General features: G+C 30.5%; 1 protein-coding gene across 1 annotated transcript in view; it reads right to left on the bottom strand.

Moving 5' to 3' along the window:
- LOC143244937 (sorting nexin-29-like) overlaps positions 1-17,974 on the bottom strand; it is a 56,633-nt gene that overhangs the window by 6,985 nt on the left and 31,674 nt on the right. The window contains exons 8-13 of the mRNA XM_076490521.1: positions 17,661-17,746; positions 14,473-14,576; positions 5,963-6,079; positions 5,230-5,288; positions 3,443-3,539; positions 1,972-2,112 (exon numbers count right to left, since the gene is read on the bottom strand). Of these exons, the coding sequence (XP_076346636.1) occupies positions 1,972-2,112; positions 3,443-3,539; positions 5,230-5,288; positions 5,963-6,079; positions 14,473-14,576; positions 17,661-17,746 (604 nt within the window). The remainder of the gene's footprint in view (positions 1-1,971; positions 2,113-3,442; positions 3,540-5,229; positions 5,289-5,962; positions 6,080-14,472; positions 14,577-17,660; positions 17,747-17,974) is intronic.

Here is a 17,974-nt window from a genome sequence, read left to right as displayed (position 1 = left end):
TAAAGCACAAAGTTATTCCCATGCTAAGATTAAAAAATAATTTTCTTTATCTGAAAAATAAAAAATTTCCTCTTTTGTGATCTCCAGAACTTCCTAAATAAATTTCAAACATTTTCTTCAGTACAACTTTATATTTTATCTATTATTTTCCCTACCTTAACATTATATGAAGTCAATCAATTTGGCTGACTTAATAAACACCAAAAAATACTAGTTTACTTCTTTCTAGAATGACTTCAAATTTTAACATGAATCTACACTTGTTAATCCTATATCTCTCTACACATTCATTTATATTCTTAAATTTCATTGCCTTCTGAACCATGTCTCACTAATATTCTCACCAAAAAAGTTGTAAATAACTTGGTGAATATGTGTCTCACATCAACCAAATGAACTGTGTAACAGGCTATTTATGAGTCACTTTTACTTTACTTAACTTAACCTAAAAAGTTCCTGATTCTTACATTTAGTTACTTTTATAATAATAAATAGAGAATACACAAGAAAAACAAGAAATATAGTACTTACCTGAATCTTCTTCCATTTTTGCTGTCAACTGTCAATGAAACTTAACCCTACTTTATTATATTAATAGTACTACCGTACTAAATAATGTTTTGTTTAATTAAATAAATGCACCAAAGAACACAGAATAATAACTTACAAAAAATTAGCAATGTTCTATAACTATCAATACTTGTCTGGCTTTCTAAATGCTGCCACAAAAGCTGTTAAAAATTCAACTAATCTCATCAATGTGTTTCCTGTGGAAATAAAGTTTGAACAAGAAGCAAAATAGACATTTGTCATTATGGTAAATGATATAATATATAATTTTATAGATAAAATTTTGTTTTTTCAGTTGGTTATAAGTAATATTATATTAAATTGTCACACAGAACTATTGGCAATTTTCTGAAAGAGGGGATGTGACAAGGGGCATGGCAGGAGGGGGCTGATTTTCCATTTTATAGTTCTGTAACCAAATAAAATTGAAAGATGATAATGTTATGATGAATAATTTACATATTTTGTATTTCTGGAGTTGGTTGTATGTAAATTAGAAAAGAAGGGATATCTATAGAGCAAATTTCACAATTCTTATACTAGGGGAAATTGAGGATTATTTTTAATTTGGCATTAAAAATTTAAGAACCTAAAATTTATAAGTTAAAAAGTTTGATTATTAGTTATGTTAATATGCCAATGAATTTGTACACCATGATAAAAAGTAGTAGTGTAATTAAATTTTGGACTAAACTCAGTAAAATTTTGTGATATACAAAGAAAAGTGCCTGTTGTAAGAGAGTTAATTTAACTAAGACAGTTAGTCCTTATAGTTAGTAACCTGTTACTTTTATATTGAAATAATCAAATGTTTCAGATTTTGATAAATACAAACACCACTTTTTTTGTTAAAGTAAATATTATACCTAATATCTATATACAAAAGCAAATTATTTAGGAAATGTTTTTGTCTCTGTCACAGGCAATGTGTATGTATGTGTATGGTTTTCTTACAGCAAAGCCACATTGGACTATCTGCTGAGCCCATCAAGGGGAATCGAACCCCTGATTTTAGCATTGTAAATCCATAGACTTACCGTTGTACTGGTGGGAAGCCAGAGGAAATGAAATTGGTCTGTTCCAGAACTGGAATTTGAGATTTTATCACTTGTACAAAACTGGCTGATTGAAAATAAATATATTTTTCAATCACTTCTTTTCTCTTACAGTTCTTCTGTGTATAAATATTTATGGCCTATATAAATATTTGAAAAAGTCTACTGTACCAAAAATGTTTTGCAAAAAAAATATTATGGATCCTTTTAAAAAGTAATCACATTTTAAAAATCTTTCCAAGCATACACACACACACACAAATTTATATTAAAGAGTGATCAAACTTACTCATACCTCTGAGAAAAAAAGGAAAGAAAATCAGTAACACAAACTATTGTTAAGTACCTTATTCCCCACAGATTTCTTTGGAGGGAAGTCAAAGGAGTTCACTATAGTATTCCTTCTCTTGAGAGCCTTATGAAGACCGTAGAACTGAGCATATCTTCTATAAATGTTCCATTCTTCATCTTTAATACGAATATAAACCTGTTTGGAATAAGAGACTCCACTCACTTTTAAAACAAGATAGCTCAGTAAATTTTGAATTTTTACACATTTATGACTGATACAACATGTCAGTCTTAAATTTAGTTCATACAACATTTCAAACTCTTATAAATAATCAAATGTGTCTAAGACACAATATTAATTGAACTGAAGATCTCAACAACTCATAATTGGTCATTTGTTGACCATTTGACTGGATACAGTAAATCTTCTAAAATTTCAACTTTACATCATTATAGGTTTTAATCTTTTCGAAGCTAAAAATACATGGAATATTGGTGCCATTATATTTAAAAAAAACCCAACAAAAAACATATATTTTATTTCTTTCATTTTCTAGGTAACCTGAGAAAAGATTTTAATTATTACAATTAAAGACTGATTGATCCAAATGACTTTTTTTCATTATGCAGCCTTCTTTTATATACTAAAGGTAATTTAATTCCCATCCTACACAAATATAATTTAAGGAAGAAATAGAAAATGTGACATTTCATAAAAATCTTTTTTTTTTATATTATCATACCTGCCACATGATCAGATTTATCAAAATACAAGTCACATCTTGTAATACATCAGTATACACTACTGTGCAAAAGTGTTAAGACAAAGTCAAAAACTAGATTTCATGGTCCTTTCAAAGAACAGTGGAAGGTAAATCACAGGTGAAACATCAAAATTGTATTAACCTTCATATTTAGACAATACCAACTCAGTGAAAGTGCGCGAGTTTAGCATACAGTTAATATTTTGTGTGTCCCCCTTTTGATTTTAAGACTGCAGAAAGTCTTTCAGGTATTACTGCAACATATTTAATCAAAGTGTCTTTGGGAGTAACTTTTGATTTGTCAAGCTTTTGAACTATCAAATCCCAGATCTGCTTAATTAGGTAGAGATTAGGGCTCTGTGGGGGCCACTGCATCATTTGAATGACTCCAGCAGCTTCTTTCTCAGTTAAGTAATTTTTGCATAGGTTATATGAGTGTTTGGGGTCATTAAACAGCTTACAGTTGTTAAAAATTACAAATCTTAAACAGTATGAAAATCTTAACACAACTAATGCTCTTAAAATTAATCAAATATTCAGCTCTGTTGTTAATTTATTCTTTGGTGCATCACAATATCTAATAGTTTTCCAAGCTATTGTAATATAATTCCTTGACAATATATATTGCACTACAATTCATGACATATTTTATTCTGTTTGAAGCATGCAAAGATCATAAAGTTTCAAGCAGCTTCCACTTCCCTTCATCAAACAGCAATTTTTAACCATATGATTCACTTTACACTTATGTAAGTATATCACCTGGTAAACATGGTGAACATCAGATGATCTTCCTGTCAAGAATGCAGAAGGAATCCAAATATTAATCAGTGGTCGTGAAACTGCCAACTGAGAACTTCTGTAACAACGAATGTGAAAAAAAAAAATCAAACATATACATTTATAACATAAAATATAACTGTGGAAACATATGCATGTGTACAGGGATGTTCTCCATTATGCAGTATTTTTGAAAATCATGAATAATTAACTCCAAAGGAATACTAAGAATTTGAGTTACTTAGAACCTGCTTAATCCTCTGAACATGGGGTTATTCATTGTCTGACCTTAAAACCACCATGTAACAAAATATTTTAAATACCTTATTTTCTTTCTAGAATGACTGTACATTGTGAAAGAAAATTACAAACCACTTACTCTTACAGCCAAAATTAACATAATTTTCATTTTGTACAATTTCTTTGTAGTTTCATTTAATTCTTTCTCAGAGTAAGTAAAAACTATTTATTACATGGGACTGACTTGTGTAAACAAATTATTGAATTACAACTATGCCTCATGAAATGTGCTGGTTACAGTAGAGTATTGCAAAACATTTTTTATTTAAATTTTCTTATCTAATCTAAATAGTTTCAGCTTTTTACATCTTAGTTACTTTTATAACAACAAATGAAACGATATATAAACACAAAAATTCAGTAACTGTGTCTGAAAGTTTGTCTTTTACAAACTTCCTTCTTGCACTTACTGAACTAAGAAGATATTTTAAAAACCTTCTTACTTTTCTTTGCATTCATAGAATAAAACAAATATGTCACATAAAAGACAAAGTTTAACATACTAACCTTTGTTTTTATATATGTTTTCATAAGTCAAAATTTATCATCTCAAAACTCATGTGATTAAAGAACACTAGAGTATAGAATATTACACTTTTGAAACTGCCACTTGTAAAACGTAATTTTAAGTAATTCTAAGCACTGATTTATTTGTAACTAACACATCAATATTGTGAGACCAATTACTGATGAAAAGGCAGATGGTCTTTCCATAATTTAAAACATATTAAATTGACCAGTCAGTATTTTATTTAATTCACAAGTAACAATTTGAATTGGATAATACTGTAATAATGTTTTTTTATATAAACAAATAGTAGTACTTGTATGTAATTAGGTCACTTTCTAATGATACAATAACAAGGAGCTTTGTTTGAAAAGTGATATAGCCTAACTTTTTACAATTCTAAATAGAGCTGGATGGTATTTCCTAATTGATCAATTGATGGCTTCATTGATGAATTAAACTAGATATGTAGCATTTCTCAAACCATGTTACATACAAGTCAAAAACGTTGGCAGCAAAAGTTGACAACCAGTTGCCTTTCACCTAGTCAGCAGTTTAAACTGAAAGTAAAAAAAATGTTGGCAAGTCATGCTAATCAACTGCTTTCCCTCTAGTCAGTGGCAGATAACCTCAGTAGATTTGTCTTAATAAAGATGAAGCATACAAGTATGGTAGCAATATATTATTTGGATAGTTGGAATAATAAAAAATAGTAATAATCAGATACACTAATTTTATTAGTTGTTTTCAAGAAATCAATATAATCAGAATTTCATTTAATCAATTGTTGGAATAATACAAACCAGTAATAAGTATAAATGATTAATCATTGTAGTTACTGATATTTAAGTGAAAATTAAACATAATATTTATCAAAACATTGTAACATCATATCAGTTAGGTTCAATTTTTAAGACATCATTCAACTCTATATCCCTAAAATAGAGAGTACGAAACTTACGCATCATAATCAGAAGTAACACTGATGTCATCATCTGATGTCTGATTTTCTTCTGGAAGCTATAATAATACATATATTACATAACTGTATTTACATTAAACCTTACCAAAAAAATATGTGTTTTTTAATTAAATATTATAATCTTACCATCTATAGTTAAAAGTTTACCTAATGTAGAGGAAATTAAAATGATCATCAAAATGTGAACCTATAATTCTATTCATATGTCATTGTTATATTTGAGATTAAATTTATTAAGTATATTCAAGCAGTTTTCATATCTTTCATATGATCATTTATATTGTGAATGATTTAAAAAATTAACTGCTATATACTTACAACTTAAAATTGTACACAATCAGACTTTGTGTATGCTTAACAATCCATGAATATGCTGTACAGAAGAAAGCATCTTATAATTTTCTGAACAACTGCATAATGTGATAACATTATCAGCAAATGTAACTCTTTGTAACAAAAAATAACCCTAAAAATGATTATACAACAAGTTATTGCACAATTTTTCTCACTCCTCTTAAATTGAACTGTAGCATTTAAATATTAAACTACATACGTAAATAGCATAAGTTACGGTAAAAATACCTAATGTGTGGAGATTATATATAAATTCAGAAATTTTATACAAAAGCCATAGCAATAGTGTTAAAAAGTATGTGAAAAATATCCACAGTTAACTTGTCTTTATAATGATCTTTGAAACAGAATTACTCACAGGTCCTCGTAAATCTATTAGTTCTTCTCGTGATCGACGTATAGTAATTTCTCGCTGTACAAGCTGACGATGTAGTTGTTCATTGAATTCTAAAAGTTCCCCATGCATTTCAGCCACCTAAGAACAGGATCAAACTTGTATATTTTAAATGTTTTCCAAGCCCTTTAGTCTCCAGATCTAGGGTTAAACACTACTATAAATCATAAATATTGAACTGAAAAAAAAAGATATAAATTAGATTTTTATTATATGTATGAAGAAAACTAAATTCTAAAAGTTCCTGATACACTTCAAATATCTAATCTAAGAATATAATTACTAATACCATGGAAAAATATAACAAATGGTCTAAGAAGTTTAGTAAAGAAAACACAAAATCAAACTCTTCAATAGCATAAGCATACAGTATACTTAGTTACAGATGCATTTTAATTACACATATGGATAATTAAAATATTATAGCATAGTAAAGCAAATAACTAAAACATTTCACATGCATTTCAACTACTTAACACCAGTATCAAAAACTTACAGATTAGAAACAATGAACATTAAAATATCCCCACACATTACAACAATCACCTCTTATTATGTTACAAAACCAGAGATATTATTCCTTCATTTGTTAACTAATTAATAACCTTTTTGTCCTGAACCACAAGCAAATTATTCTATAGCAACATTTCTCGGTACTGTTTGAAATATACCATTCTAACAACATTTAAAACATCCTTCTTGTTGAAGTCAGTGTATATTAAGCAAGAACACTGTACCAAAACTCCTTCTTTTCACCAAAGTATCATTATATGCTAGATGAACTTCTAATGCATCAGAAACTAACATTCAAAGGTATGTCTCTTAACAACAATAATAAAAGTTCACTGTGCTTCCAATCCCACAAAAACATAAGAAATCTCAATTATTTTCATGGTTGTTAAAAATCAACATTTTCCTTGAATCAAAAATGTATTTTAGACATATACTTCTCTTCAGGGCTACCCTTAGGATGAGGTCACTGAGATAACTGCCTCAGGTTTCACACTTCATTAGCCAAGTTCATTATATACTTATAGTACCTAAACTCTAGAATCTAACCCAGAGTACTCGCTTCAGGCACTGCACCCTTCTTAGGTCAACCCTGTCTCTCTGTACCACATACTACTGTTATCTTGAATGCACTGCCACATTAATTCTTGCACATCACAAGTCTTGAACAAAGCTCCTACCTCTATATGTATTAGTGTATATTGTGGCAATCTAAGAGATAACCATCAATGCACAGTAACCCATGGAGGTAACCCTCCATGCACAGTTATCCTTATAGCAAGTTAAATGCACTGGAAGCAGAAAGAAAAAGAGAGAGATAGTACATAGAGCTTTAATGTATATCTAAAATACATTTTATGTTTGTTAAAATGTTACTTGCCTCTCTGCACTACAAAGAGCAACAATCCCACACTGAAGATGATAAAGAGGTTGGTGCAGACTAACAAGTTATAAAAATGAGCTACTTTCTGAAAACAGAATCAGAAAGTCCAAGGATGTTACATTCATGATGTGGAGGTGTCCTAGTTGGGCAGCATACAGAAGCCAACCACAACAATCTCAAGCAGGGATTACTCTTTGAGAGATGCTTAACACAATAGGGAGGTGCATCCCTGACCCAAGACCTATGTGGCTAGATTGAACTATCAGGAATAGTTTAGTTCTAAATGTAGTGGGATGTCTTTTATTACCCTTACAGAGAACATCTCAGGCCTACTTCCCAAACAAGGGGTGCATCTGCTCAGCCACCTATCAGTAGGATTGTTTCATCTGATGAGAAACTCTCTATATCAGCTTTCCTGCAGTTTGAGACAGAAGAATAATCAAACCATTGAGAACAATCACTGGAATTAGGTCTTACAACAAGGCTTATGCCTGCTGTGAGAGCAGACACTCACCTGGTGTTGTACTCTTGTTTTTCTTTCCATAAGGGCAGAATGGCCTGGAAAGTAAAATGTATAAACACTGCCAAAGCAGCCTTGCAAGATCTACATTTTAACAGCAGACACTGAGTAGGGCAGACAGACTTAATGCATTCTATGCTACCACACTCAAAATGCATTTTGTGTAGGTATTCCACACAAGGCAATAGTAACCAACCAGTGGCTTCCTTTGTCTCCATTGTTTGTGTGTGTGTGTGTGTGTGTACACACACATATCTTAAGGTAACTCTTAAAACTGAAAAATTAAGGATAAAAATAATCACACAATTAGAGAAACTGTGAGGAGTGAAGAATGACAACTGAAAGATGATGAAAGCTATGGTAGGTGGAAGTAATGGGATTTGATGTACTGGTGGTCATCCACATCCCCACCTGCAAGATCTCATACCAGTGACATAGATGGCTATAAAAAAAAAAGAGTAGCTTTAAGATGACAAACATGACTGGAAGAGACATGAAAAATAAGAAAAAAGCTATCACACACAGAAAAATGAAACAAGCCAGAAGAGGTGTACAGTCAAACAAGACAAACTAAAAGGAGATAAGTTACTAGAGAAAGAGGAATCCTACAGCAAGAAAAGATGTTTACAGTAAAAATTATGAATATCCAACACAAATTAAGGAACATGAACTAGGTAGGAATTATCACACAGGAAACAAAAGAAAAACAGGATTAATTGGAAAAAAACCCATTAAATTACCCAAGTTTTGGGGTAGTCAGAGAAAAGGATGAGCCTGTCACTATAGTAAAGAGTGAAAGAGGCCATGACCAAATTCAGTGATGTTTTACGCAAGGGAAGAGGGGAAGAAATTGTTCAGAGCATACAAAAGGAGGTTGAACCACGAGACAATGAGCATCCACAACCAGAGTTGTAGAATCTGAGTATGGTTACCAAATATGTTGAAATGAAGAGTAAAGCAGAGGTGGAAAGACAGTGATGATAGAATCCCTATAATGGAACTATAACCATTTAAAACACTAGATGATGAAGAAACCACACTGTGGGAATGGTCCAGGCCTAAGTGAGATAATTGATTCACTACCAGGGCCTGAGCTTTTGAGAAATGATAGATCAACAATTAAACATGGTGGCTGTGAGTCCAAAAGGAAGCCCAGAGCAAGGAAAAAGAGAAATTCTGATAGCAAAAATGATGTAAAAAGGTTTTTCTGAATTAAAAGATTTAAAGCATACTTATCATCATCAATTTTTAATAGTGAAAATTTTCAGTTCTTTCAGAGTTCTTTACAAGTAAGATGTGTACATATTTTTGTATCATAAAAATCTCTCTCTAATGATTATTGTGTTAGGACTCTAAATGTGTTTATTAAATGTTATTATTGCTAGTTTATATTACAGCTACTAATTCACTACTCTACTATATAGCAATATGTTGCTGTTCAACAATTATAAATTTAAAAATAGAATCAACTATCCTTTCACTCTTGAGAGGTTTTACTTTTCTCAAACCCAGAAAAATAAAAACAGTACATGTAAGAGAAAACTAAGACTTATACTTAATCCAGTTTGAACACTGGAATCTTGTGTGCTGTATCTATATCAAGATGAATAAATTATGCTAACCTATGTAATTTTTGAGTATTACTAAAAGATGAATGAATATGATATCAAAAAACAAGGTATTCTTCCAAGAAACCACAAATAATCTATTTTAGTGGTTTTAAAACTACACTACAAACACAATGACATTCTTACAAGTTACCCACATAAGAGTTCTGCATAAGGAGTAAACACTGTTGCCACAACTAATGTATGTACTTCTTAGTTTCATTTTTGTTACGATATGTTCAGCAGTTATTCATAAATTCCAACATATAACCTTTTTTAACCCAGAATTAATATATCACATTTAACTCCTTCTATATGGGCATACTTTTCTGTGGATGTCATGAGATTTTACTGAGTTACATTCAAAATTCAATTAAACTATATTATCATAGTATACAAATAAAATTTACCTTAGAATGTAGCTAACAAACCACGGCACTAAATTCATAATTTATAAGGTAATACTGAAAACAAATCCATAACTTACCCTAGTAAGAGAATTGTGACATTCTCTAGGTGTCACTTCTTATCTAATCTACTTACCACCACTTCCAGAAATATGAAATTTAATGTAGATTATTCATTATAATATTATCATTGCACAGGCTAAATATAATTTTTATAGTCTTCAATTTTATTTGGTTACAGAGCCATAAAATAAAAAATCAGACTCCTCTTGACACATCCTCTCTTTAAGAGATTGCCAACAGTTCTGTCTGATATTTAATATCATTTATAACTAACAGAAAGATAAAGTTTTAATCTTTAAAAGACATATTATGTTGTTTACTGTAATGATAACTGTTTTTTTTCCTGTTCAAACTGTATTTCCACAGAAAACACAATGATGAGATTAGGTGCTTTTTTAACAGCTCTTGTGGCATAGTTAGAAAGCTAGAAAAAGTGTGATAGGTATAAGACATTGTCTGTTTTGTACATGTTATTATTCTGTATTCTGTGCATTATTTAATGAAATAATTATTTGGTGCAGTAGCACCATTAGTATAAAAAGTAGTGTTACATGTCACTAATGGTTGACATAAAAAAACAACCTAGGTTGGTAATATATTTCTCATTTTTAATGTATATTATTTTTTTCATTATTATTAAAGCAACTAAATTATAAAAGCAAAAAACTTATGTTATATATGGATAGGTACAATAATAATAATAAAAAAAATTCATGATAGTATGCTCATGAGTAGACCATGCTTTACACAATTTGAAAGGGTCACACAAGCAGCATCTTCATCAAGTGATTTACAGCTTGTGTGGTGAGATTATTAGTTAGACACAGTTCAAAGAGCAATAAAAGAATAAAATTTAAGCAGAAACAGATGCATATTGTTATGAGGTTTAAGTTGCTTAGGAAAAACAAATGTAGTTTCATGTTACAATTTAAAGTTGTTATAGAAAGAACAATTTAGGTTTATTTCACATTTTTTATGATGGATAGAAGGTTGGACAAATTAATTGACCTCATATACAGGTAGGATAGAAACAATAACAGATAAAATATAAAGTTTTACTGAAATACAAATGTTTAACACTTAGATGGTTACAGAGATTATGAAAATAAAAACTTGATAATTTTTTATAAAGAAAAGCATTTTTAACCATAACATGAAAATCACTTTGCATTCAGAACAGTCTTTGACTTCATGTATTCACAGAGAAATGTTAGGTGAAATTACTTCATTAAATATTCTGCATTTTTGTTTATAAAAGACTCTTATTTCTTACTGAAAGCTTGAGAAATTCTATAAAGATGCATAAAAGAAACTAGCACTTACAGAATGTAAACTATAAAGGTTAATTTGGGGTCACAAGCTTTGCCAATTTAAACAAGCCTGTTACGTGTGTGTTAAAAACAAATTTTGTTTTGAAGTTGAAATATGCAATCTCAATAACGTTTTTCTTTGTGTGAATTGGACTGAACAATTTGTTTTGTGTGATAAAAGCCAATGATATTTATGAATAAACACCAAGCTCACACCTTAAAAACTATAATACTAATTGTTTTCAGCTCAAAAATGTACAAATGAGGTAGGTCTAACTGTAATTAAAGTACCATTTGAATGGACAAAAGGCTTGATATATCATGACAATGACATTATCAATGAATAGTGTAAGTATTCTTTAAAATTACAGATCCCTCATAGCTAATATTTATGTGAAAATTTTTTCCAGTCTTTCCTAAAGGTATTATATAAATTATTAATAATGTTTAAAGAAAAATATAACAATAATTAATTAAACAAGTATTACTCATCTTGTCAAATGCACTGAAATGAGAATGAAATAACGAAAACAAATTTATTATGTAGGGGAGTTTCCCAAGGCTAGTCATTATGAACTGGCAAGTGAAGCTATTTTCTAAATAGCAAAGACAAAAGTTTTAAAAATATCTGAAACTAAAAAAATAATTGTAAAAGTTCATAAAAACACAACTCATGCATCTTTAGATAAATTCTAAATTTTTGAAGTTAGCACATCAGGTTAGTAGTAAAAAATAGAAGATATATCACAGCTTTTGTTCTTGTATGCTTGAAACATATAAATTACATCAATCCATGAGAAGTAAGTTTCAGATGGCTAAAACAACAGCATTGAATAGCACGTGTTCGATTCTCTCCTCTTGATGTTCATCTCATTTAATATATCAGTGATCAGTGATGATGCCATTTAATATATGTATTACTTGTACTGTTGAAACATTCGCATAATTTTATTTTTAAATAATTCCACCCTACACAGCTATGTTCAATATTATTTTGTACAGAGTTCAATATTTTCTTACACTGAAAATACATTTAAAAGATATTTCCCTCCTTTTACAGTTACAGATATTCTCAATTTGACTACCCTCTAGTGTGCAAGTTTTTGTTGCAATTAGCCTTAAAACTCCCATCTAGTAACCACATGTATACCACATGGTTCTGCATTTAAGTATGAACAAGCCATTCTATTACAGCTGACTCACCCATACACACACACACACACACACACACAAAACAGAAGCAGAAGAAGAGGTCTTGAACTGCCCCTGTGAGATGCTGGTAGGAAACCAGATCTTGAACTGGGATAGGGGATAAAGTGGGAGAGTCCTTTGAATAAAACAAAGGGTTTGCTGGACAATGATATGCAAATACATGAGCCTCTGCAGTACACAGGGCAGTGTAGCATACTAACCCCTGCATGTAATTGATCTGTAAGACATTTGGCAGCATAGATTCCAATAACAGGCAAAGTTAGAAAATCAAAAATAGAACTACACACTGTAGTTAACCCTTTTGCTATGGGCTTGGTATAATATATGAGTTTGTCTACACATTTGCACATGTTAAGTATTTGCATTATAACTTTTGATACAACATGTGTATCTTCATAATATTTGGTAGAATTTATTAAAGGTTGCAAGTTTTTTGTACACAAAAAATCAGGTTTTTTAATAAAATGTTTTTATTAAAGATTTGGTTGTGAAAATAGTCTTTTTTGTTACCAATCTGAGTACAAAGTGATTTAATATTATTATTAAAAAACTATTCTTCATCCCAAAAATCTCAAATAGTATTTATGTAATCTCTAGAACCGCTTAAATACATTCAAATGTTTGTTTTCAGTAAGACTTTATATTTTGTTATTTTCTATACTCTTAACTATGTGAGGTTTGTCATTTAACCAACTTCATAACTACCATAAAAAACATAAGGAAAAGAATTAAATTATGCTTTTTTTTGTGGTAGAATGACTAAATATTATAACATAAAAATACAAATATTTAGTCTAAGTAGCTTGAGACTCATAACACTATGTATTTATATACATATTTATCACTCTTTATTATACTGACCCTCCAATCATGCCTATCTAACATTACATAACTTCCAATGACACGATGCACAGGCATTCATGTCACATTCAGTAATATAAAACAGAACTTTAACCTTCCCTGTCTTGGCTGTGTTTTAGTAGAGTGGTATTTTGTAATATACAGTTATGTTGCAATTAAAATGCATTATATACATGTATATAGATTATTACTATTTAGAAATAAGTTATTACAATAAGTTATTAAAATATAAAACAATAAATCAAGAAATAAAGTAAACAACTATCTCTTCTCGTTATGATCTTTGCACTTGGTTGCTGCTGGGCATAGGTTGCTAAGCCTTTTAAAATTTTGCACATGGAGAATATCAAACAAAATGTTTTTTTAGGTTTTATATATACAGTTGAATAACTAAAAAATAGTAAATAACTACACTGATACCATAGAATTCCAGTATAATTTATAAAGTTTACTAAGATTTATTTAGATTTTATAAAATATGAAACTTTGAGCAAAATAAAGACACAATTTACATCTTTGAAGACTTGAATCAAACAAATGTGGTAGTCTTTTCCAAGATTAAAATTGCTGAGAAAACCACACTGGAAACATTTTAAGCTGTTGATTGGTTATTCACATTTCATATGCTGTAGTAAGAGTATATAAGTAACCATTTCAAAAAATGGAAAGAGTTGACTGAGGCCACTGCGCCTCATTTGGTACATAAACCATATCTCAGCAAATTAAAATGATACAAGGTTCTTATTTTATATTCTATGTAGATAATATTAGTAATTTAAGTTCCTAATTTGTATGAAACTATGAACTTGGTATTTTGGCATCACAAACATCTACTTTTAAACAGTACTGCATTCAACATACCACATGGAGGGAGTTAGCTGTGATAGAAGGGTTTGTTGTACTCCTATTGGTGGAGGATTGTCACATGCTAATGTGCATCCTTAAATGCAACTGAACTGTGTGGTATATAAATGGAAGTAGGTTGGTTGAGCTTTGGAAAGTAGACTACCTTTTTTACATGTACAATTACAAAAACAGATTATCAGATTTTGATGTTGATACATAGCCTAACTTTGTACTAAAAGAAAATAAATTAATTACCTGTACAAGTTTCTTTTCATATTCACTAGCCTCATAGTGATGATCAATGTACAATTTAGGCTCAGGAATAGCTGGCTCAATCTCTCCAATCATATTTTTGAGTGCTAAAATAGTTATTGTAAATACAGTAACTGTAACAATCTGCATTAAGATCTTCTGAAACTTTATAATAAAAAATTAAATGTATGTAGCATGCATTAACAAAATACAGACAAAAGTAGACTGATATAAGAATCATGGTTTACAATACTGAAAAAATGGCATAAAAGCTTGGACACTTGTTGGTTTAGAAATCTAATAAAATTTATATTAACACTTTTGTAGTTAAAATAGAACTCAAATATTTCATCATTTCTAACTGCACGATATAATAATGTTTAAATTACTGTTATTCTAAACCTTTCTGCTGTCATTTATTAAACTTAAATTTTCAAAAGTATCTCATGAACTCTCACTCTGAAACCTTTGATGATTCAAGATACTACTACAGGGTGTCTCAAAAAATGTATACACACTTAGAATGATTATAACTCACTCAAACTTTCTTTTCTTACAGGTACAACTGATTTGAAGTAATGCCAGAAGCAAGACTAAGTTTTGAAAAAAGAAAATTTATCTTAAAGTGCTACTGGAAGTGCGAGAATGTAGCTTAAGTACAAAGACAGTTTAGAAGGGAGTTTCAAACTATTACTTGCATCAGAGATAAGTTTGAAACAAATGAAACTGTTCAAGATGTCCATAAAGGGTGTTCTGGAAGACCATGATTGTCCACCAGTCCCACACGAGAAGCAGAGCTGTTGGAAAGTCTCCACCGATCTCCAAGAAAATCTGTTTGGCAAATAGCCCATGAGATAGGAATCCCAAAATCGAGTGTCCATCACATGCTGAAGTGCAATCATTGGAAAAGATTTATTCCGACATTAGTCCATGCCCTCAATGAAGATGATCCTGACTGGAGAATGAATTTTGTGAGTGGTACCTGGCAAAATCTGCAGAGAATGCACAGTTTACAAACAAGATTATCTCGAGCAATGAGGCTATATTTAAGTTAAATGGCTCAGTTAATCCCCACAATTGAACCTACTGGGCACCTCAGAACCCACACATTATGGTTAAACACCACATAAACTTACAAGGGGTTACAGTGTGGTGTGGATTATCAGTGTTGGGCATAATTGGACCATTATTTTTCAAAAACACAGTCACTGGTCTTGTTTATCTGAACTTGTTGCAAGAATCTCTTTTGCCATGCATTTGAGAGCAATTTGGAGATGAAGAGTTTTATTTCCAGCAAGATGGAGCACCTCCCCACTGCCACTGTAATGTAAGGGCCTATCTTGACAAAAATGTGCCGAACAGATGGACTGGGCAAAGAAGTTGCACTGAATTTCTCCCATGTTCACCAGACCTCACACCTCTGCACTTTTTTTTTTTTTTATGGGGATACGTTAAAGATAAGGTCTATAGTACAAAATCTAAGCAGTCAATGGGCTGAGAGCAGAAATTGAAAGAGAATTCACCCAAATACCAAATGAAATGATTCATGAAGTTTGCAATTCCATCTGTCCATGTTAGCAGTGCCTGGATCAGAATGGTCATCAGTTCAAACATCTGCGACAACTCGGAAGATTCCACACTTGTCTTCTTAAAATTGGAATATAAAACCTAAAAATTATCTTAATAAACATTGTATTTATAATCATTCAAAGTATGTATAGAGTTTTTTGGGACACCCTGTATTTATTTGAAATTTCTAAATGTATGCTGTTGCTCATGAAAACATTTGTACCCAAAGTGACATTTTTATTAACACGCATCATACATAGAAATAGTGAAGAAAAAGAAGTTACATCAAGACATTGTTCTGAATCCAACAATGTAGAATTTAAGTATTCAATCGTATCTCCAAATAAAAAATTTGTTATACTTTCCAATCAGAAAAGGACATAGGGAAAGAAAGTAAGCAAAAGGCAGCCCACATGTTAAGGATAAATATATAGCAACCAATATGACATACAAAGGACTTTGTCATGTTGAAAACAGGTGGAAAATAATACATGCAACATTTATTCATGAGCTTTAATTGCTCTAGACTGCCCCATATCAGTCCTATGTAAAAGCCCAACAGTTAAATGAGGACTTTAAGCTTGTTGTTAGCATCCACTTAGAGCATAAAGATATAATGGCATGAGTACTCACCAACATAAAATCCCAACCACTGTAAGCAGTGAAAACAAGTCTATCAAAACAATGTATTGAAAGCATGTTAAACAAGTGATTTTCTCACTTAAGTAATTATAAGTCCAAAACAGTGGGATCATATACAGTAAAAATATATTCCATCAATTTGATTTCATTAGATGTAATGAAAATTGCTAAACGATCACTTTGACAAGTTCAAATAAAAAAACAAGAATATGTGATACAAAAAAAAAGAGAGAGAGAGAGAGAAAGAGAGAGAAAAGTGGAAAGAAAAGTTAAAGGGCCAACATCAATCTCCTGTTTCTAAAGATGTAAAGTATTATCAGCAGAAGAGATGATTATCTAATGTCACCAGAGTCATGTTGGAATTCAGATTCTACATCATCATCCAGGTTGAATTTAATATCTTGGATATGTATTTCAAACCAGTGCCCCAGAATAAAGGATGAACAGTCATCTTCAACATCATCATCATTATGCATAGAAATCTGAGCATTCAATAACAGCCAAATTTCCAAATCATAAAACCATGATGCAGAAAAATGATGAAAGATTTAATGGAAAATTTGAACATTGGTTAATAGTTTGAATTTCTTTGTTTGTTTTTTTACTGGAAACAACATCCAAATTTGGAAAGAAGGACCTTGGATAAAAAAGTAATTCATGTTATATTTAAAATCAACATGATATGCAATGACTTTCTGTTAAATATGCACCAAAGAGGAGTAAATTACAGCAGTGATACATTTCAGTATATACATATAATACTTTACATGTTTCATATTTAAACTGTTGGATATATAAACAAATATATTACATTTATTATGTTCTTTTATTTAAAAAAGCTCACACAATTTAAAACATAAATCTTGAGGTGACTCATAAACTAACCAATAATTCTCTTTTATATCATGAACGAACTAAGAATTCTCTCTTATATTGTGAATGAACCAAAAATATTCTTGTATACCATGAATGACACTAACCTTCATGACCTTTAATTCCATCTCTTTTCAACATCTGTACAGCAGTAATGTACTTTTTCAACTGGTGCTTGAGAAGCTCATTTTCCCTAAAATAACAGGGAAATACATTCAAGTTGTTTTAAACTATAAATTCTCTCTATGGAAATATTAACCTAATAATCTAGAAGAGAATTTTTTAAACAAACAATTTAAAAGATATTTCTTTACTATAATTACAAAGAAACAGATTAAAAGGAGAAACTTGTTATCCCTGAATTTAAATCATGAAAGACATAAGGCATTCAGTTAATGTCCTTTAAATCCACCATGATGAA

The sequence above is a fragment of the Tachypleus tridentatus genome, chromosome 2 (assembly GCF_004210375.1).
Source record: "Tachypleus tridentatus isolate NWPU-2018 chromosome 2, ASM421037v1, whole genome shotgun sequence".
Taxonomy (NCBI): Eukaryota; Metazoa; Arthropoda; class Merostomata; order Xiphosura; family Limulidae; genus Tachypleus; species Tachypleus tridentatus.
Note: the sequence above shows the minus strand (reverse complement) of the source record. Positions and strands in the feature narration are given on the sequence as shown.